Source organism: Nerophis ophidion, linkage group LG14, assembly GCF_033978795.1.
Source record: "Nerophis ophidion isolate RoL-2023_Sa linkage group LG14, RoL_Noph_v1.0, whole genome shotgun sequence".
NCBI classification, from domain to species: domain Eukaryota; kingdom Metazoa; phylum Chordata; class Actinopteri; order Syngnathiformes; family Syngnathidae; genus Nerophis; species Nerophis ophidion.
The window spans coordinates 51735278-51758234 of NC_084624.1; the positions used below are offsets into that span (position 1 = coordinate 51735278).

Sequence of the window (22957 nt, forward strand, 5' to 3'; positions counted from 1 at the left end):
TAGCTTGTGTTGTAATTAAATACTTAGCAAGAAAGTATTATTTGTTGTATCTAAAAACTGCGCTGGAAGTGGTATTTCTTGTAATGGAAATACTTAGCAAGGAAGGAGTATTTTTTTGTAGATAAATACTTTACAAAAAGTCATATTTGTAGTAATTAAATACATACTTAGCACGAAAGTACCAATGTAAATAAACACAAGGCTAGGAAGTAGTTTTTGATGGATTTAAATACAGAGAAAGAAAGTAGTATTTGTTATAAATAAAATCTTAGCAGGGAAGTAGTATTTGTTACAAGTAAATACTTATCAAGGAACTAGTACTTGTTATAAATACATATGTAGTTGGGAAGTAGTATTTGTTTAATGATGTAGAAGCAGTAGAAGTGAAATATGTTGTGATTATTAGACACCAGAGATGGTATAAAAACATGTTTTCCCACTCCATGATACTTTCTGCAAGCACAAGCTGACTTATTAGCTGTGGGCTGGGCTACACACACACACACACACACACACACACACACACACACACACACACACACACACACACACACACACACACACACACACACACGAACACAGAGACTGGAAGAGAATGGTGGAGGAAGTAGGCAAAGCAGAGAAGTTATGGGATAATGGAGACCACTATCGACGTCTACAAGCACTTCTCCTGGCTTAAAAAGGTAATCTGATTACTTGGTATCTAATGCCTATTTACTTTTGACAAGAAACTAAAGAGTTGTTTTGCTGTCCTTTCCTTCGAGGCGTTGTCAGTGTGTAGGAATGCATCACAAGGTTGTGTTAGCACATTAGATCATCTATCAGCTGATTGCTGTTGACCAAGCAGCTGATGCTGATACTGCTGCTGATGCTGATACTGCTTGATTCAATCACACATGTTGGCAGAACATTTGATGGATGTTATTGTTTTCAATCGACCACATTTTATTCATTGATTTCTATACAGTCTGTTTTCACATCATTTATCAATCTATTTGTCTACAAATATGTTCACCTTTAATTTGGAGGTATGTACTTGTCATGTTTTGGTGAGGGAAGAAAATGATGGCATGTACGTACTTATACTTGATCAAGATTTAAAGAATCAATCAATCAATCAATCAATCAATGTTTACTTATATAGCCCTAAATCACTAGTGTCTCAAAGGGCTGCACAAACCACTACCACATCCTCGGTAGGCCCACATAAGGGCAAGGAAAACTCACACCCAGTGGGACGTCGGTGACAATGATGACTATGAGAACCTTGGAGAGGAGGAAAGCAATGGATGTCGAGCGGGTCTAACATGATACTGTGAAAGTTCAATCCACAATGGATCCAACACAGTCGCGAGAGTCCAGTCCAAAGCGGATCCAACACAGCAGCGAGAGTCCCGTTCACAGCGGAGCCAGCAGGAAACCATCCCAAGCGGAGGCGGATCAGCAGCGCAGAGATGTCCCCAGCCGATACACAGGCAAGCAGTACATGGCCACCGGATCGGACCGGACCCCCTCCACAGGGGAGAGTGGGACATAGAAGAAAAAGAAAAGAAACGGCAGATCAACTGGTCTAAAAAGGGAGTCTATTTAAAGGCTAGAGTATACAAATGAGTTTTAAGGTGAGACTTAAATGATTCTACTGAGGTGGCATCTCGAACTGTTACCGGGAGGGCATTCCAGAGTACTGGAGCCCGAACGGAAAACGCTCTATAGCCCGCAGACTTTTTTTGGGCTTTGGGAATCACTAACAAGCCGGAGTCCTTTGAACGCAGATTTCTTGCCGGGACATATGGTACAATACAATCGGCAAGATAGGATGGAGCTAGACCGTGTAGTATTTTATACGTAAGTAGTAAAACCTTAAAGTCACATCTTAAGTGCACAGGAAGCCAGTGCAGGTGAGCCAGTACAGGTATATATGTATGTATATATGTATATAAAGGTATATACAGTATAGGTATATATGTATGTATATATGTATATAAAGGTATATACAGTATAGGTATATATGTATGTATATATGTATATAAAGGTATATACAGTACAGGCGTAATGTGATCAAACTTTCTTGTTCTTGTCAAAAGTCTAGCAGCCGCATTTTGTACCAACTGTAATCTTTTAATGCTAGACATGGACAGAATCCATCCATCTTCTTCCGCTCCGAAGTGGGGTCGCGGGGTCAGCAGCCTAAGAAGAAAAGCCCAGACTTCCCTTTTCCCAGAAACCTTGTCCAGTTTCTCCTGGTAGACCCCGAGGCGTTCCCAGGCCAGCTGGGAGTCATATTCTCCCCAACGTGACCTCCTATTGGTTGGAATTGCACTAAACACCTCCCCAGGGGGCATCGTAAGCAGATGCCCAAACCACCTCATCTGGCTCCTCTCCATGTGGAGGAGCAGCGGCTTTACTTTGAGTTCCTCCCAGATGACAGAGCTTCTCACCCTATCTTTACTTTAAGCTCCTCCCAGATGACAGAGCTTCTCACCTTATCTCTAAGGGAGAGCCCTGCCACCAGACAGAAGAAACTAATTTTGGCTGCTAGTCCCCGTGATCTCATACCTTCGGTCACACCCCAAAGCTCATGACCATAGGTGAGGATAGGACTGTAAATCGACCAGTATATTGAGAGCTTTGCTTTTCAGCTCAGCTCCTTGTTCCCCACGATGGATGGATACAGGGTTCCCATCACTGCAGGTGCATTGATCCGCTTGTCCATCTCACCATCCACTCTTCCCTCACTCGTGAACAAGACTCTGAGGTACTTGAACTCCTCCACTGGGGGAAAGATCTCCTCCCCAGCCCTAGAGATGGTACTCCACCCTTTTATGAAGGAGAACCATTGACACAACATCCCGAGTTGAGGTCAGCAACACACCATTCTCACCATACGCAGTTTTGACAGTGCACTCCTTCCCCCTCCTGAGGCGGTAGTCGGTGGTCAGAATAGCTTTTAAGCCGTCTGGAAGTCGTTTTTCCATTGCCTCCCCAAACGCCTCCCATGTCAGAGTTTATATTTTGGGCCTCCTGCCAATGGATGACTAAGATGAAGCTGACCATAAAGCACATTGCTTTGTAAGCATTCTTCTGGCATCCTGATAACATGGCCAAGCCAGCAAAGTTGGTGCTGGGGGACTGTAGCCTCCACACTGGTGCTGTTGGTCTTGCAGAGTACTTCAGTGTAGGGGACTCTGTCCTTCCAGGATATCCCCAGGATGCATTGTAAGCACCTGATGTGTAAGGCCTTCAGCATCCTGAGGTGGCGGTTGTACTGGGTCCACGCTTCACAGCTGTAAAGGAGAGTCATCATGACCAAAGCTAAATAGACCGCTACCTTGGTATGTAGCTTAAGGTCTTTGTTCTGGAAGACCCTTCCCCTGAGTCTGCCAAAAGACGCTGACACCTGCTTTATCTTGTTTGCAATCTTCCTGTCGAAACCGCAATCGTCAGAGAGAAATCTGCCAAGGTATTTAAAATAGTCCACAACTGCAAGTGGTTTATTGTTGATGGTGAAGGTTGTTGGATGAGGTGGAGGAGTGGATGCCCACTGGCATATTACCTCGGTTTTTGCCACGTTCACAGAGAGGTCCAGTCTGCCATAGGCACTTGCAGCGGTTGAGAGAGTAGCTTGCAACGCTTCCGGTGTGTGGGCCACAACTGCGCAGTCATCTGCGTACTGGAGTTCGATGACTTGCACTGGTGTGACTTTTGTGACTGCTTGGAACCTCCGGATGTTAAACAGGTTCCCGTCAAGTTGGAAGCCGGCGGTAACCCCACTGGCCTTCTTGATCCTCTCATGGAGCAGCAGTGTCACACACAAGAGGAAGATATTAAATACAACTGGAGCAAGGACACATCCCTGGCGTACACCTTAAACAGTTCTGATTCCTGGCCGGCAATAGTCACAAGTGACATCATCCCTTCATGGAATTGCATTAGGATGTTGAGAAACATTTGTGGGCAGCCGAACTTCGGGAAGATATTTCAGAGAATCTCCCAGTTGACGGTGTCAAAAGCCTTCAACAGATCGATGAAAGCAACAAAGAAGTCCTGAAGCTGCTGTGTTGTGACCGCCATGCCCACAGTGCTCCTGTTCTTCCTGAGATCACATTGTGACTCCGGCATCAGGGCTTTTGTGATGTTGTTCACCAGCCTGTGCAGCATGACTTCAGCCAGGACTTTACCAGCAACAGCCAGAAGTGAAATGCCACGACTGTTGCCAGAGAGGGACTTACCCCCCTTGCCTTTGTAGATGGTAAAAATATATAAAGCCTCCTTGCTTGAAGATCTCTGCAGGGATGTTGTCAGGACCAGGGGTCCTGTTGTTTTTCAGAGACCTTATTGCAGGTAGTTCCTCCAGGACTGAGGGGTCTGTTGGGGCGGGCTGATTTAGGAGGGTTTCAAAATGTTCTGCCCATCTTTTGGTGATGAGATTCTGGTCTTTTATGAGGGTTTTACCCATCCTTGGACTTCAGCGGGAAGACAGCACAGTTTCTTGGGCCGTAGATGGTTTTCACTGCATCGTAAAAGTTGTGCATTTCATTTTTGTTGGCGTGAGATTGTATTTCAGCTGCCTTTGATATCCATCACTCATTCTTCAGGACACGCAATTTTGACTGCACCTCCCTTTTGGATATTTGCCATTGCTGTGTACATGTGTTTGAGCGTGATGGTTATTGTTGCTGTGTTGTCATCAAACCAGTCCTGATGCTTTCTGCACTTATAGCTAATGGATTGGGATCCTGCCTCATGGAGCCTGGATCTGAAAAAGGTCCATTTGTCATCAATGGAGTCATAGCTCTCCAGAATATGCTCGATGTCTTCCAGGTTTTCGGCCAGAAAGTGACGGAAATTGTCCCGATCCTTAGGATCTACTAGTATCAATCATCAAGCAATCAATGTTTACTTATATAGCCCTAAATCACTAGTGTCTCAAAGGGCTGCACAAACCACTACGACATCCTCGGTAGGTCCACATAAGGGCAAGGAAAACTCACACCCAGTGGGACATCGGTGACAATAATGACTATGAGAACATGATGCTGTGAAAGTTCAATCCATAATGGATCCAACACAGTCGCGAGAGTCCAGTCCAAAGCGGATCCAACACAGCAGCGAGAGTCCCGTTCACAGCGGAGCCAGCAGGAAACCATCCCAAGAGGAGGCTGATCAGCAGCGCAGAGATGTCCCCAGCCGATACACAGGCGAGCAGTACATGGCCACCGGATCGGACCGGACTCCCTCCACAAGGGAGAGTGGGACATAGAAGAAAAAGAAAAGAAACGGCAGATCAACTGGTCTAAAAAGGGAGTCTATTTAAAGGCTAGAGCATACAAATTAGTTTTAAGGTGAGACTTAAATGCTTCTACTGAGGTAGCATCTCGAACTGTTACCGGGAGGGCATTCCAGAGTACTGGAGCCCGAGTACAGTCAAGCCTCTTCTTCCCTGACGGATAGAAGGGCGTACTTGCACCTGGAGCCTGGTTATAATGAGCTGGTGGTCGCTCCAACACTCAACTGCTCTCATTGCACAAATTAGTGATACGTCTTTTATGTCCGAGCGTCTCACAATGGCGTAATCAATCAGGTGCCAATGTTTGGAGAGTCGGTGCATCCAGGATGTCTTGTACTTATTTTTTAGTTGGAAGATGGTGTTTGTGATGGTCAAGTAATGGTCAGCACAGAGGCTTAGCAGCCGTAGGCCATTAGCATTGGCTTGTCCAATGCCATGCCTCCTATTAACACCACTCCACACCTTGTTGTCCTTCCCCACTCTGGTATTGAAATCACTCAACAAGAAGATCTTGTCTTTAGGTGTGCGATGGAGGGCCTCATTTAATGCCCGGTAGAAGCGGTCCTTAAAATCTGCCTTTGATGGTAGAGTTGGTGCATAGGCACCAAGAAGCGTGGTGTGCCTTTTCTTAGCCAGAGAGATCCTGAGTGACACGAGCCTTTCACTTATGCCAACCGGTGTTTCTGGGAGTTTTGGTAGGAGGCTGTTTTTTAATGCAAGTCTCACACTGTGCTGATGCTCTCCACCTGGAGGGTCTCCTTTCCAGATAACCTTGACCTTCTTCCTTCAGGAATCCTTCATCCAGAAGTCTAGTTTCACTAAGTGCAGCAATATCAACATTCAATCAATCAATCAATGTTTACTTATATAGCCCTAAATCACTAGTGTCTCAAAGGGCTGCACAAACCACTACGACATCCTCGGTAGGCCCACATAAGGGCAAGGAAAACTCACACCCAGTGGGACGTCGGTGACAATAATGACTATGAGAACATGATGCTGTGAAAGATCAATCCATAATGGATCCAACACAGTCGCGAGAGTCCAGTCCAAAGCGGATCCAACACAGCAGCGAGAGTCCCGTTCACAGCGGAGCCAGCAGGAAACCATCCCAAGAGGAGGCTGATCAGCAGCGCAGAGATGTCCCCAGCCGATACACAGGCGAGCAGTACATGGCCACCGGATCAGACCGGACTCCCTCCACAAGGGAGAGTGGGACATAGAAGAAAAAGAAAAGAAACGGCAGATCAACTGGTCTAAAAAGGGAGTCTATTTAAAGGCTAGAGCATACAAATGAGTTTTAAGGTGAGACTTAAATGCTTCTACTGAGGTAGCATCTCGAACTGTTACCGGGAGGGCATTGCCGTACGTGATCACAGAGTGATTATAGCGGTTAAGTTCTGCTGCAATGAGTGCAGTTCTCCGCTGGGGTCTATCAGTGGTGATGCTAGGGTTCAGGGGTGTCCTTATGGTCCATGAAGCCAGTTTAAGAGGGATTATTTTCTTTGTTTTATTTTCGACCGCTGAGTGGAATTCCCGACAGGTGCGGTAGCATGTCCGGGATGTTTTTGAGTGGGCAATGTTTGGGCCACCTTTTCTAGGCCCTTCCCCAGTCCTAAATAGGGCTGCTCAGACGTAAAGGGGTCTGCCGAGAGCAGCTGCCACTCAATTTCAGCTACGAGCGCCCATAGATAGCCCTGGACCGCTGGTGTGCAGGGTTCTGACGAGGAGCTTCTGGTGGATTTGTACCTGCTCCTGTTATCAGGCACCCCATCGCCACCAAACTTGGGTTCATATTCAGTAGCTGGTCTCATCGAGGCAGAGATGAACACCTGCGCATAGGAGCTTGTTTAAAGTGCCACTGGGGGTACGCATGTCCCAGCAGCACTTCTTTCTCTGTGGGAGGGTGGGATCCAGTTGTTAGGGGAAGCCAGGACGACTGGCATTCTTCCACAGTTGCAGGAGGCTGCCGGAGCTCCAGTTTTTCGGAGGACCGCATGCCGCGTTGCTTTTCTCTCAGGGTGTGCTCCCCAAGCCTTTGTCTTCCTATACCTACCCACAAGGCAGCAGGTCTTCACCGTATCCCTGGCTAGGGGGCAGTCAGGTACTATGCTTTTTCCCTGGGGTAACAGTAGTAAAGGGGTTAACCTCCTAGTGCCCCAAGACCCCAAAGAGGACCCTCCACTGCCAGATGTACTTTACCGTCATGCCTAGGACACACATACATACATTTTTTTATTTTTATTTATTTTTATTTTATTTTTTTTTCCAAGATGGCGCTGCTGTAGGCAGGAGCTCTGTGCTCTTGTGTCATCCTTTTATGTTTCCCTCTTGTTTTCATGTGTTATTATATTTTTTTGCATTTTGGTCCGGGACCCTTTGGGACTGTGTGACAAGGGGTGGCACTTTCGTGACCTCTGTGGTGCTTTTTTTGTGGACTTCTGGATCTGCCTCCCGGGAGCCTTTTGGCCATGGAGACCAGCTGCAGGGTCTCTGCCACACCAGAGTCTGTTTGGAGGGACTGGAGGAGATGCGGATGAGGGGACAGGGCTGCGGAACTGGCACTGAGCGCTGGGACGGAGAGGCTTGGCGGTGTCTTGACTGGGTGAGCAGGTGTCGGACACCTCAGTCACCTTGGACGTATCATCGCTCATCCATGCGGACTGGACACTGGCCGAGAGTGGAGTCGGCTGTCCTGGTTGCTTGGTTGGGTCTGCTCCTGTCTCTGGCCATCCTCCCTCCACCCCAGCGGACGATGGCGTGGAACACCGCAGAGGCCACCACAGTGGATATGTTTCTTTTACTTTTTATTCAAGACTGTGTTGGATCCATTATGGATTGATCTTTCACAGTATCATGTTCTCATAGTCATCATTGTCACCGACGTCCCACTGGGTCATTATTGTCACCGATGTCCCACTGGGTGTGAGTTTTCCTTGCCCTTATGTGGGCCTACCGAGGATGTCGTAGTGGTTTGTGCAGCCCTTTGAGACACTAGTGATTTAGGGCTATATAAGTAAACATTGATTGATTGATTGATTGATAGCTGTATGTAGAAGTGTCTGGTTGTATCTGCTGCTTTAATGTCTTTAATGTCCTATGTGTTCTTTGATTTTTGATGTTTCCCTCTTGTGTACTATGGCTATGAGTTGTTGTTTTTTTCCCTTGGCCTCAGTCTGCAACCCCTCTCCAGGGCCCAGTCTAAGACCGATTTTTTCATTTTATTTTAATCTTCTATTTTTTTCTCCCCCCCGCCCCCTTGTTTACCTGTATCTCATCTTTTTTTGTAAGGGGCGCTGGAAGCCGGCAGACCCGTCAGCGATCCTGTTCTGTCTCCCTTTAATGTTTGTCTGATCTTGAATGGGATTGTGCTGAAAATTGTAATTTTCCTGAAGGAACTCTCCTGACGGAATAAATAAAGTACTATCTAATCCATCCATCCATCCATCATCTTCCGCTTATCCGAGGTCGGGTCGCGGGGGCAGCAGCCTAAGCAGGGAAGCCCAGACTTCCCTATCTCCAGCCACTTCGTCTAGCTCTTCTCGGGGGATCCCGAGGCGTTCCCAGGCCAGCCGGGAGACATAGTCTTCCCAACGTGTCCTGGGTCTTCCCCGTGGCCTCCTACCAGCTGGACGTGCCCTAAACACCTCCCTAGGGAGGCGTTCGGGTGGCATCCTGACCAGATGCCCAAACCACCTCATCTGGCTCCTCTCCATGTGGAGGAGCAGCGGCTTTACGTTGAGTTCCTCCCGGATGGCAGAGCTTCTCACCCTATCTCTAAGGGAGAGACCCGCCACCCGGCGGAGGAAACTCATTTCGGCCGCTTGTACCCGTGATCTTATCCTTTCGGTCATGACCCAAAGCTCATGACCATAGGTGAGGATGGGAACGTAGATCGACTGGTAAATTGAGAGCTTTGCCTTCCGGCTCAGCTCCTTCTTCACCACAACGGATCGATACAACGTCCGCATTACTGAAGACGCCGCACCGATCCGCCTGTCAATCTCACGAAAAAAAGCACTATCTAATCTATCTATCTAATCTAATCTAATACATACACACGCGGTACATACATCCACATGCATGTTCACTGTAAAAACACATACTGTACAAACGCATGCACATATACATATACATTCATACTCATGCATACAACCAGGCCTCACCAAACATATATTAATGTTGTCCCCCTGTATTTAATTGTTTAGGTGAGCCGGTGTCCTCCTGCCAAGAATGACAGCTACACGGAGAGACTGCTGCGTCTCGAGGAGGACAAGAAGTCTCTGGTGCTACAGGTACGTCATCCATCAGATGTGGGATTAAAGCCATACATCCAATATTGTTTAATTATTCCATATCGATCCCAAGGCTGTGAAGTCTAAATAGGCAGTTTTCAAAGGGGAAATATTCCTACGAATATGCTGAAGGCTGGGTCTACAGGAAGAACTAAAGGATGCTCCATATCTTAATATATCAATCAATCAATCAATCAATGTTTACTTATATAGCCCTAAATCACTAGTGTCTCAAAGGGCTGCACAAACCACCACGACATCCTCGGTAGGCCCACATAAGGGCAAGGAAAACTCACACCCAGTGGGACATCGGTGACAATAATGACTATGAGAACCTTGGAGAGGAGGAAAGCAATGGATGTCGAGCGGGTCTAACATGATACTGTGAAAATTCAATCCACAATGGATCCAACACAGTCGCGAGAGTCCAGTCCAAAGCGGATCCAACACAGCAGCGAGAGTCCCGTTCACAGCGGAGCCAGCAGGAAACCATCCCAAGCGGAGGCGGATCAGCAGCGCAGAGATGTCCCCAGCCGATACACAGGCAAGCAGTACATGGCCACCGGATCGGACCGGACCCCCTCCACAAGGGAGAGTGGGACATAGAAGAAAAAGAAAAGAAACGGCAGATCAACTGGTCTAAAAAGGGAGTCTATTTAAAGGCTAGAGTATACAAATGAGTTTTAAGGTGAGACTTAAATGCTTCTACTGAGGTGGCATCTCGAACTGTTACCGGGAGAGTATATATCAAATTATTACAAGCATTCGGCTTTCAAGACAAACATCTCACTGTTTTTAGGAGAGCAATGTAGTCAGTGTTGGACTTCATCATGTCAGGTGGATGCTAATGACTTGCTGGTTTTAGCCTCGCTGCAAAGCTAGGGACACCTCGGACTTTATCATTATCTTCCTGTTTGGTTTGGTAATGGCCAGAGGTGGGTAGTAACGCGCTACATTTACTCTGTTACATTTACTTGAGTAACTTTTGGGATAAATTGTACTTCTACGAGTAGTTTTTATGCAACATACTTTTACTTTTACTTGAGTATATTTATAGAGAAGAAACGCTACTTTTACTCCGTTCCATTTATCTACATTCAGCTCGCTACTCGCTACTTTTTTTTAATCGATCTATTAATGTTTGTTTTGGTTAATGACAGAGCTTCAAAGTAGAATCTACGCATTCCTGCGTTTCACCAATCAAATGCAGTCACTGGTGACGTTGGACCAATCAAACAGAGCCAGGCGGTCACATGACCCGACTTATACAAGTTAAAAAACTTATTGGGGTGTTACCATTTAGTGGTCAATTGTACGGAATATGTACTGTACTGTGCAATCTACTAATACAAGTTTCAATCAATCAATCAAAAGTGTAAAGGAAAAAAGACACTTTTTATTTCAACCGTACTTCCCGTCAAAAGCCTAAAGACTGATCGCACAGTTCCTGTCTTCACAATAAAAGTGCCGCTCCATCGCGCCTGCGCTAACAAAATAAGAGTCTCCGAAAGCCAGCGCAAACAAGCTAGCAAACTACGGAGTTTGCCGCCAATGTATTTCTTGTAAAATGTATAAAAAGGAATATGGGAGCTGGACAAATAAGATGCCAAAAACCAACGACTTTCATGTGGTATTAGACAGAAAAGAGGAACTTTTTTTCTCCTCCATTTGAAGACGTGAACGTCTGATTCCAATCAATGCAAGTCATCAGAATCAGGTAATACACCAACTTATATTCTTGTCTTCATGAAAGATAGGAATCTATATGTTAAACATGCATGTATATTCATTAAAACACCTTCAACATGTGAACAAAAACGGCAAAATAAATAAATATAAATTATATACTTTATATATAAATGTATGTATGTATATATATATATATATATATATATATATATGATATGTGTGTGTATGTATACGTATATATGGGGTAGATCACCTCGACTTGGTCATTTACTAAGTAATTGATAAACGTTGAAAAACTTATTGGGGTGTTACCATTTAGTGGTCAATTGTAGGGAATATGTACTGTACTGTGCAATCTACCAATACATGTTTTAATCAATCAATCAAATCAATGAATGCCTACTGAGCCTATGGTGCTGTTAAGTTATTGTGGCTCAATGTGCCATTTTTTTCATTTTATTTTAATGTACTATTATTTAATATATATTATTGTTTTAGTTGCTTAAGAGTTATTCCTGGCTCTGAATTTGCTCATTGCTATTTTTGTGCATTGTTTGTTGCCGTAATCAGTTACTCAGTACTTGAGTAGTTTTTTCACAACATACTTTTTACTTTTACTCAAGTAAATATTTGGGTGACTACTCCTTACTTTTACTTGAGTAATAAATCTCTAAAGTAACTGTACTCTTACTTGAGTACAATTTCTGGCTACTCTACCCACCTCTGGTAATGGCCATTTCAATTGTAGTCCTTCAACACGACCATCTGCTCTCTGCAAACCACACTTTCTTACTTCTCTCTTCCAATTTGAATTGAGTTTGCCAAGAGTTGCACTTTCATCCAATTTTGTAGGTACACAACTAAAAGTCATGGATATTCTTACCTGCTGTTAACTTGCTGGCATACTATGTCTTAGGTCAGGGGTCGGCAACCCAAAATGTTGAAAGAGCCATATAGGACCAAAAATAAAAAAATTAAATCTGTCTGGAGCTGTAAAAAAAGTGAAAGTCTTATATAAGTGTTATAATGAAGACAACACATGATGTAAGTGTCTATATTAGCTATATTAGCCTACTATCAAAATGACTTTAAAAGTCTTATATAAGTGTTATAATGAAGACAACACATGATGTAAGTGTCTATATTAGCTATATTAGCCTACTATCAAAATGACTTTAAAAGTCTTATATAAGTATTATAATGAAGACAACACATGATGTGTCTATATTAGCCTACTATCAAAATGACTAAGTCTTATAATGAAGACAACACATGATGTAAGTGTCTATATTAGCCTACTATCAAAATGACTTTAAAAGTCTTATATAAGTGTTATAATGAAGACAACACATGATGTAAGTGTCTATATTAGCTATATTAGCCTACTATCAAAATGACTTTAAAAGTCTTATATAAGTGTTATAATGAAGACAACACATGATGTGTCTATATTAGCCTACTATCAAAATGACTAAGTCTTATAATGAAGACAACACATGATGTAAGTGTCTATATTAGCCTACCATCAAAATGACTTTAAAAGTCTTATATAAGTGTTATAATGAAGACAACACATGATGTAAGTGTCTATATTAGCTATATTAGCCTACTATCAAAATGACTTTAAAAGTCTTATATTAGTGTTATAATGAAGACAACACATGATGTAAGTGTCTATATTAGCCTACCATCAAAATGACTTTAAAAGTCTTATATAAGTGTTAAAATGAAGACAACACATGATGTGTCTATATTAGCTATATTAGCCTACTATCAAAATGACTTTAAAAGTCTTATATAAGTGTTATAATGAAGACAACACATGATGTTAGCTATATTAGCCTACTATCAAAATGACTAAGTCTTATAATGAAGACAACACATGATGTAAGTGTCTATATTAGCCAACCATCAAAATGACTTTAAAAGTCTTATATAAGTGTTATAATGAAGACAACACATGATGTAAGTGTATATATTAGCTTTATTAGCCTACTATCAAAATGACTAAGTCTTATAATGAAGACAACACATGATGTAAGTGTCTATATTAGCCTACCATCAAAATGACTTTAAAAGTCTTATATAAGTGTTAAAATGAAGACAACACATGATGTAAGTGTCTATATTAGCCTACTATCAAAATGACTTTAAAAGTCTTATAAGTGTTATAATGAAGACAACACATGATGTAAGTGTCTATATTAGCCTACCATCAAAATGACTTTAAAAGTCTTATATAAGTGTTAAAATGAAGACAACACATGATGTAAGTGTCTATATTAGCTATATTAGCCTACTATCAAAATGACTTTAAAAGTCTTATAAGTGTTAAAATGAAGACAACACATGATGTAAGTGTCTATATTAGCTATATTAGCCTACTATCAAAATGACTTTAAAAGTCTTATAAGTGTTATAATGAAGACAACACATGATGTTAGCTATATTAGCCTACTATCAAAATGACTAAGTCTTATAATGAAGACAACACATGATGTAAGTGTATATATTAGTCTACCATCAAAATGACTTTAAAAGTCTTATATAAGTGTTAAAATGAAGACAACACTTGATGTAAGTGTCTATATTAGCTATATTAGCCTACTATCAAAATGACTTTAAAAGTCCTATATAAGTGTTAAAATGAAGACAACACTTGATGTAAGTGTATATATTAGCTATATTAGCCTACTATCAAAATGACTAAGTCTTATAATGAAGACAACACATGATGTAAGTGTCTATATTAGCTATATTAGCCTACTATCAAAATGACTTTAAAAGTCTTATATAAGTGTTAAAATGAAGACAACACTTGATGTAAGTGTATATATTAGCTATATTAGCCTACTGTCAAAATGACTTTAAAAGTCTTATATAAGTGTTATGATGAAGGCAACACATGATGTAAGTTTCTATATTAGCCTACTATCAAAATGACTTTAAAAGTCTTATATAAGGGTTAAAATGAAGACAACACTTGATGTAAGTGTCTATATTAGCTATATTAGCCTACCATCAAAATGACTTTAAAAGTCTTATATAAGTGTTATAATGAAGACAACACATGATGTAAGTGTCTATATTAGCTATATTAGCCTACCATCAAAATGACTTTAAAAGTCTTATATAAGTGTTAAAATGAAGACAACACTTGATGTAAGTGTCTATATTAGCTATATTAGCCTACTATCAAAATGACTTTAAAAGTCTTATATAAGTGTTATGATGAAGGCAACACATGATGTAAGTTTCTATATTAGCCTACTATCAAAATAACTTTAAAAGTCTTATATAAGTGTTATGATGAAGACAACACTTGATGTAAGTGTATATATTAGCTATAGTAGCCTACTGTCAAAATGACTTTAAAAGTCTTATATAAGTGTTATAATGAAGACAACACATGATGTAAGTGTCTATATTAGCCTACCATCAAAATGACTTTAAAAGTCTTATATAAGTGTTATAATGAAGGCAACACTTGATGTAAGTGTCTATATTAGCTTTATTAGCCTACTATCAAAATGACTTTAAAAGTCTTATATAAGTGTTATAATGAAGACAACACGTGATGTAAGTGTCTATATTAGTTATATTAGCTTCTATCAAAGGCTGACGTAAAACTTCGTTGACAGAAATGTTGTATTTTAGTATTTATTCCACACATTTTTGCAACATTGAAATCATGAGTAAGATGGAGGCTTCTCACAGGATGAGATAACTTTAGGAAATGAGTGTCTCAGAATGGCCAAAGGTATAGATGTGTGTGTCCAAGTTAAAGGTGACGGCACGCTGTCTTCTTCTAATTGATTTATTACCATCTTTGCGAGCTGGGTAATGTTTGCTGTGGTCTGGAACAACATGGCACACAAACAACTATGAGAAATGCAGCCAATGTTACATACATTCATCAAAGGCACATTGGTGGAGATGGTAAGCAGCGGCAAGTTCCTGGGGGCGCAGATCACTGACAATATAACCTGGTCCCTACACACCGGAGCTCTTGTAAAAAAAGCTCAGCAGCGCATGCACTTTTTGCGTCGGATGAAAAGAGCACAGCTCCGTCCCCCCATTCTCAGCACATTCTACAGAGGTACTATAGAGAGCTTTCTGACCAACAGCATCTCTGTCTGGACTGGAGCCTGCAATGCCTCTCAGACTGGAAGTCTCTCCAGAAAGTAGTGAGGACGGCGGAAAAGATTATCAGGGTTATCCAGGAGATTGCAAAAAGCCGCTGCCTGACCAGGGCTCAGAAAATCTGCAAAGACTCCTCCCACCCCCACCAAGGACTGTTTTCACTGCTGGACTCTAGAAAGAGGTTCCGCAGCCTCCGTAGCAGAACTTCCAGGTTCTGTAACAGCTTCTTCCCTCAGGCCGTAAGACTCTTGAACGCATCATAAGTAAATTATCCCCTCAACTCCCCCCCAAAATGGATTAACTTGTTTTTATTCAGTCATTGGTGGAGCATAATATATATATATATACACTTTTTTGATTTTATTTTATTTATTTATTATTATTTATTATTTTTTTATTTTATTTTATTTTTTTTACAATTGTTTTTAACATGCCTGTGCAGCACTTTGGAAACGTTATTGTTGTTTAAATGTGCTATATAAATAAAGTGGATTGATTGGATTGGAATAAAAAAAGACAATATAACATACATCCATAAACATGGACGCATGTGAAAACTGCAATGTATTTATCTGTACAGTAATCTATTTATTTATATATGGACCTTATTGCCTTTTTTTAATTTTTTTATCCTGCACTACTAAGAACTAATGCAACGAAATTTTGTTCTTATTTGTACTGTAAAGTTTAAATTTGAATGACAATAAAAAAGGAAGTCTATACAGATGTGTCATGAGACATGCAAATATAAATTAAATACACAGAGGATATAAGTCAAGGAAATGAAATGAGCTCCAATATCGCTACAGACGAGGTATAATGATGCAATATGTACATACAGCTAGCCTAAATAGCATGTTAGCATCGATTAGCTTCCAGTCATGCAGTGACCAAATATGCCTGATAAGCACTACAAAAAGTCAATAAAATCAACAAAGCTCACCTTTGAATGGATGTATTCACGCACAGCATAAAACATTTGGTGGACAAAATGAGACAAAGAAGGAGTGGTATGAAACACGTCTTTCTGTGGCAGCATCGGAGAAAGTTGTACATGTAAACAAAGTACGATGAGTTCAAGGATGGCTGAAATTAGTAGGACTAAATGGTGCTTGCCAAATCCTCTCATCAGTGAAGCGTGTTTGATACAAACAGTGGCATTTTTAACAATTTGGAAGCTTTGTGTCATGTTTGTTCTCCTAAAAATATTTTTTTTCGTTATCTTTTTCCATTTTCACACATCTCTGAAAGAGGTCCAGGGAGCCATTTGGGGGAATGAATACATGAATACATGTACTGAAGGATGTGTGACGTAACCGTGGAACATGAATACATGTACTGATGGATGTGTGACGTAACCGTGGAACATGAATACATGTACTGATGGATGTGTGACGTAACCGTGGAACATGAATACATGTACTGATGGATGTGTGACGTAACAGTGGAACATGAATAGATGTACTGATGGATGTGTGACGTAACAGTGGAACATGAATACATATACTGACGGATGTGTGACGTAACAGTGGAACATGAATACATGTACTGATGGATGTGTGACGTAACAGTGGAACATGAATACATGTACTGATGGATGTGTGACGTAACAGTGGAACATGAATACATGTACTGATGGATGTGTGACGTAACAGTGGAACATGAATACATGTACTGATGGATGTGTGACGTAACAGTGGAACATGAATACATGTACTGATGGATGTGTGACGTAACAGTGGAACATGAATACATGTACTGATGGATGTGTGACGTAACAGTGGAACATGAATACATGTACTGATGGATGTGTGACGTAACAGTGGAACATGAATACATGTACTGACGGATGTGTGACGTAACAGTGGAACATGAATACATGTACTGATGGTTGTGTGACGTAACAGTGGAACATGAATACATGTATTGACGGATGTGTGACGTAACAGTGGAACATGAATACATGTACTGACGGATGTGTGACGTAACAGTGGAACATGAATACATGTACTGACGGATGTGTGACGTAACAGTGGAACATGAGTACATGTACTGATGGATGTGTGACGTAACCGTGGAACATGAATACATGTGCTGATGGATGTGTGACGTAACAGTGGAACATGAATACATGTACTGATGGATGTGTGACGTAACCGTGGAACATGAATACATGTACTGATGGATGTGTGACGTAACAGTGGAACATGAATACATGTACTGATGGATGTGTGACGTAACAGTGGAACATGAATACATGTACTGACGGATGTGTGACGTAACCGTGGAACATGAATACATGTACTGATGGTTGTGTGACGTAACAGTGGAACATGAATACATGTACTGATGGATGTGTGACGTAACAGTGGAACATGAATACATGTACTGACGGATGTGTGACGTAACCGTGGAACATGAATACATGTACTGACGGATGTGTGACGTAACAGTGGAACATGAATACATGTACTGACGGATGTGTGACGTAACAGTGGAACATGAATACATGTACTGATGGATGTGTGACGTAACCGTGGAACATGAATACATGTACTGATGGTTGTGTGACGTAACAGTGGAACATGAATACATGTATTGACGGATGTGTGACGTAACAGTGGAACATGAATACATGTACTGATGGTTGTGTGACGTAACAGTGGAACATGAATACATGTATTGACGGATGTGTGACGTAACAGTGGAACATGAATACATGTACTGACGGATGTGTGACGTAACAGTGGAACATGAATACATGTACTGACGGATGTGTGACGTAACAGTGGAACATGAGTACATGTACTGATGGATGTGTGACGTAACAGTGGAACATGAATACATGTACTGATGGTTGTGTGACGTAACAGTGGAACATGAATACATGTACTGATGGATGTGTGACGTAACAGTGGAACATGAATAGATGTACTGATGGATGTGTGACGTAACAGTGGAACATGAATACATGTACTGATGGATGTGTGACGTAACAGTGGAACATGAATACATGTACTGATGGATGTGTGATGTAACAGTGGAACATGAATACATGTACTGATGGATGTGTGACGTAACAGTGGAACATGAATACATGTACTGATGGATGTGTGACGTAACAGTGGAACATGAATACATGTACTGATGGATGTGTGACGTAACAGTGGAACATGAATACATGTACTGATGGTTGTGTGACGTAACAGTGGAACATGAATACATGTACTGATGGATGTGTGACGTAACAGTGGAACATGAATACATGTACTGACGGATGTGTGACGTAACAGTGGAACATGAATACATGTACTGATGGTTGTGTGACGTAACAGTGGAACATGAATACATGTACTGATGGATGTGTGACGTAACAGTGGAACATGAATAGATGTACTGATGGATGTGTTACGTAACAGTGGAACATGAATACATGTACTGATGGATGTGTGACGTAACAGTGGAACATGAATAGATGTACTGATGGATGTGTTACGTAACAGTGGAACATGAATACATGTACTGATGGATGTGTGACGTAACAGTGGAACATGAATACATGTACTGATGGATGTGTGACGTAACAGTGGAACATGAATACATGTACTGATGGATGTGTGACGTAACAGTGGAACATGAATACATGTACTGATGGATGTGTGACGTAACAGTGGAACATGAATACATGTACTGATGGTTGTGTGACGTAACCGTGGAACATGAATACATGTACTGATGGATGTGTGACGTAACAGTGGAACATGAATACATGTGCTGATGGATGTGTGACGTAACAGTGGAACATGAATACATGTACTGATGGATGTGTGACGTAACAGTGGAACATGAATACATGTACTGATGGATGTGTGACGTAACAGTGGAACATGAATACATGTACTGATGGATGTGTGACGTAACAGTGGAACATGAATACATGTACTGATGGATGTGTGACGTAACAGTGGAACATGAATACATGTACTGATGGATGTGTGACGTAACAGTGGAACATGAATACATGTACTGACGGATGTGTGACGTAACAGTGGAACATGAATACATGTACTGATGGTTGTGTGACGTAACAGTGGAACATGAATACATGTACTGATGGATGTGTGACGTAACAGTGGAACATGAATACATGTACTGATGGATGTGTGACGTAACAGTGGAACATGAATACATGTACTGATGGTTGTGTGACGTAACAGTGGAACATGAATACATGTACTGATGGATGTGTGACGTAACAGTGGAACATGAATACATGTACTGATGGTTGTGTGACGTAACCGTGGAACATGAATACATGTACTGACGGATGTGTGACGTAACAGTGGAACATGAATACATGTACTGATGGTTGTGTGACGTAACAGTGGAACATGAATACATGTACTGATGGATGTGTGACGTAACAGTGGAACATGAATACATGTACTGATGGATGTGTGACGTAACAGTGGAACATGAATACATGTACTGATGGATGTGTGACGTAACAGTGGAACATGAATACATGTACTGATGGATGTGTGACGTAACAGTGGAACATGAATACATGTACTGATGGATGTGTGACGTAACAGTGGAACATGAATACATGTAGTGATGGATGTGTGACGTAACCGTGGAACATGAATACATGTACTGATGGTTGTGTGACGTAACAGTGGAACATGAATACATGTACTGATGGATGTGTGACGTAACCGTGGAACATGAATGTGTCCTTCATCAGGTGAGTGCACTGACTGATCAAGTGCAGGCCCAAGGCGAGAAGATCAGATATCTAGAAAGTTCCTTGGAGGACCACAGACGGAAGCTGGCGTCCACTGAGGAAATGCTTCAACAGGTAACTTCTTCCATTGTTTTGAGGGAGATTGCTTTAACAATAATTCATATTTAGTTGAAGTACGTCCAGTTGTTTGTTTTTGGCTTACAAATCATGACGAAGTGCTCCGACTTATGCTGACAATAATGTTAGACTTACACGGTATAGCTCGGTTGGTAGAGTGGGCGTGCCAGCAACTTGAGGGTTGCAGGTTCGATTCCCGCTTCTGCCAACTTAGTTACTGCCGTTGTGTCCTTGAGCAAGACACTTTACCCACCTGCTCCCAGTGCCACCCACACTGGTTTAAATGTAACATAGATATTGGGTTTCACTATGTAAAGCGCTTTGAGTCACTAGAGAAAAGCGCTATATAAATATAATTCACTTCACACAAATTGTATTGAGCCACAAGGGGAATTGTTCCACACAGAAGCTCACTTACAAAGGATGGAAAGGGGAAAGACGGAAAGGATAATTGTCCAACACTACCTGTCGACATCATTTTTAGGTCCAGATTTATGAAAAAAGTGGTCAATATTACAAGGTCCGTCGAACTTTAACCCTACCCAAATGTTGCTGATGGAATGCCTTTTTTAGAACTCTATAAAAGCTGGTGAGAAAACAATTTGATGCATGATTGTCCTAATTAGGCCACACCCTCCTGGTTGATGGCGTTTTAATGGCTGCTTCAATCAATCAATCAATGTTTATTTATATAGCCCCAAATCACAAATGTCTCAAAGGACTGCACAAATCATTACGACTACAACATCCTCGGAAGAACCCACAAAAGGGCAAGGAAAACTCACACCCAGTGGGCAGGGAGAATTCACATCCAGTGGGACGCCAGTGACAATGCTGACTATGAGAAACCTTGGAGAAGACCTCAGATGTGGGCAACCCCCCCCCTCTAGGGGACCGAAAGCAATGGATGTCGAGCGGGTCTAACATGATACTGTGAAAGTTCAATCCATAGTGGCTCCAACAGAGCCGCGAGAGTTCGGTTCAAGCGAATCCAAGACAGCAGCGAGAGTCCCGTCCACAGGAAACCATCTCAAGCGGAGGCGGATCAGCAGCGTAGAGATGTCCCCAACCGATACAGGCGAGCGGTCCATCCTGGGTCCCGACGAGCGGTCCATCCTGGGTCTCGACTCTGGACAGCCAGTACTTCATCCGTGGTTATCGGACCGGACACCCTCCACAAGGGAGGGGGGGGACATAGGAGAAAGAAAAGAAGCGGCAGATCAACTGGTCTATAAAGGAGGTCTTTTTAAAGGCTAGAGTATACAGATGAGTTTTAAGGTGAGACTTAAATGCTTCTACTGAGGTAGCATCTCGAACTGTTACCGGGAGGGCATTCCAGAGTACTGGAGCCCGAACGGAAAACGCTCTATAGCCCGCAGACTTTTTTTGGGCTCTAGGAATCACTAATAAGCCGGAGTCCTTTGAACGCAGATTTCTTGCCGGGACATATGGTACAATACAATCGGCAAGATAGGATGGAGCTAGACCGTGTAGTATTTTATACGTAAGTAGTAAAACCTTAAAGTCACATCTTAAGTGCACAGGAAGCCAGTGCAGGTGAGCCAGTATAGGTATATATGTATGTATATATGTATATAAAGGTATATACAGTACAGGTATATATGTATGTATATATGTATATAAAGGTATATACAGTATAGGCGTAATGTGATCAAACGTTCTTGTTCTTGTCAAAAGTCTAGCAGCCGCATTTTGTACCAACTGTAATCTTTTAATGCTAGACATGGGGAGACCCGAAAATAATACGTTACAGTAATCGAGACGAGACGTAACAAACGCATGGATAATGATCTCGGCGTCTTTAGTGGACAAAATGGAGCGAATTTTAGCGATATTACGGATATGAAAGAAGGCCGTTTTAGTAACGCTTTTAATGTGTGACTCAAAGGAGAGAGTTGGGTCGAAAATAATACCCAGATTTTTTACCGAGTCACCTTGTTTTATTATTTGGTTGTCAAATGTTAAAGTTGTATTATTAAATAGAGGTCGGTGTCTAGCAGGACCGATAATCAGCATTTCCGTTTTTTTGGCGTTAAGTTGCAAAAAGTTAGCGGACATCCATTGTTTAATTTCATTAAGACACGCTTCCAACTGACTACAGTCCGGCGTGTTGGTCAGCTTAGTTGTGGCGGCAGTTTGGACATCATTTGATGGTCATGTGTTTTCTATGGCAGTGTGATTCCTCTGTGACAAAATAGTTTGTGGATATGATTGAATTTAAGTTTAGGGACAAGCTACTTACTTCAAAGCAACATACCGTATTTTCCGGACCATAGGGCGCACCGGATTATAAGGCGCACTGCAGATGAATGGTCTATGTTCGATCTTTTTTCAGGGCACTGGATCATAGTCTTCTTTTTTTTTTTTTCCAGAATGTAAAAGACTTCCTTGTGGTCTTCATAACATGTAATGGTGGTTCTTGGCTCAAAATTCCCAAAGCCCAAAAAAAGTCTGCGGGCTATAGAGCGTTTTCATTTCGGGCTCCAGTACTCTGGAATGCCCTCCCGGTAACAGTTCGAGATGCTACCTCAGTAGAAGCATTTAAGTCTCACATTAAAACTCATTTGTATACTCTAGCCTTTAAATAGACTCCCTTTTTAGACCAGTTGATCTGCCGCTTCTTTTCTTTTTCTCCTATGTCCCACTCTCCCTTGTGGA

At 41.9% G+C, this 22957-nt stretch overlaps 1 protein-coding gene across 11 annotated transcripts in view; it reads left to right on the top strand.

The window, feature by feature from the left end:
* The window catches only part of LOC133568828 (liprin-beta-2-like), a 183425-nt gene that overhangs the window by 72790 nt on the left and 87678 nt on the right, over positions 1 to 22957 (top strand). For 8 of the 11 annotated variants that reach the window (XM_061920987.1, XM_061920988.1, XM_061920993.1 and 5 more), the window contains 2 exons: positions 9496 to 9582; positions 20162 to 20275. In XM_061920987.1, the coding sequence (XP_061776971.1) occupies positions 9496 to 9582; positions 20162 to 20275 (201 nt within the window). Of the gene's footprint in view, positions 1 to 524; positions 684 to 9495; positions 9583 to 20161; positions 20276 to 22957 lie in introns of those variants that run through there. The other 3 variants (XM_061920995.1, XM_061920996.1, XM_061920992.1) reach the window with 3 other exon arrangements.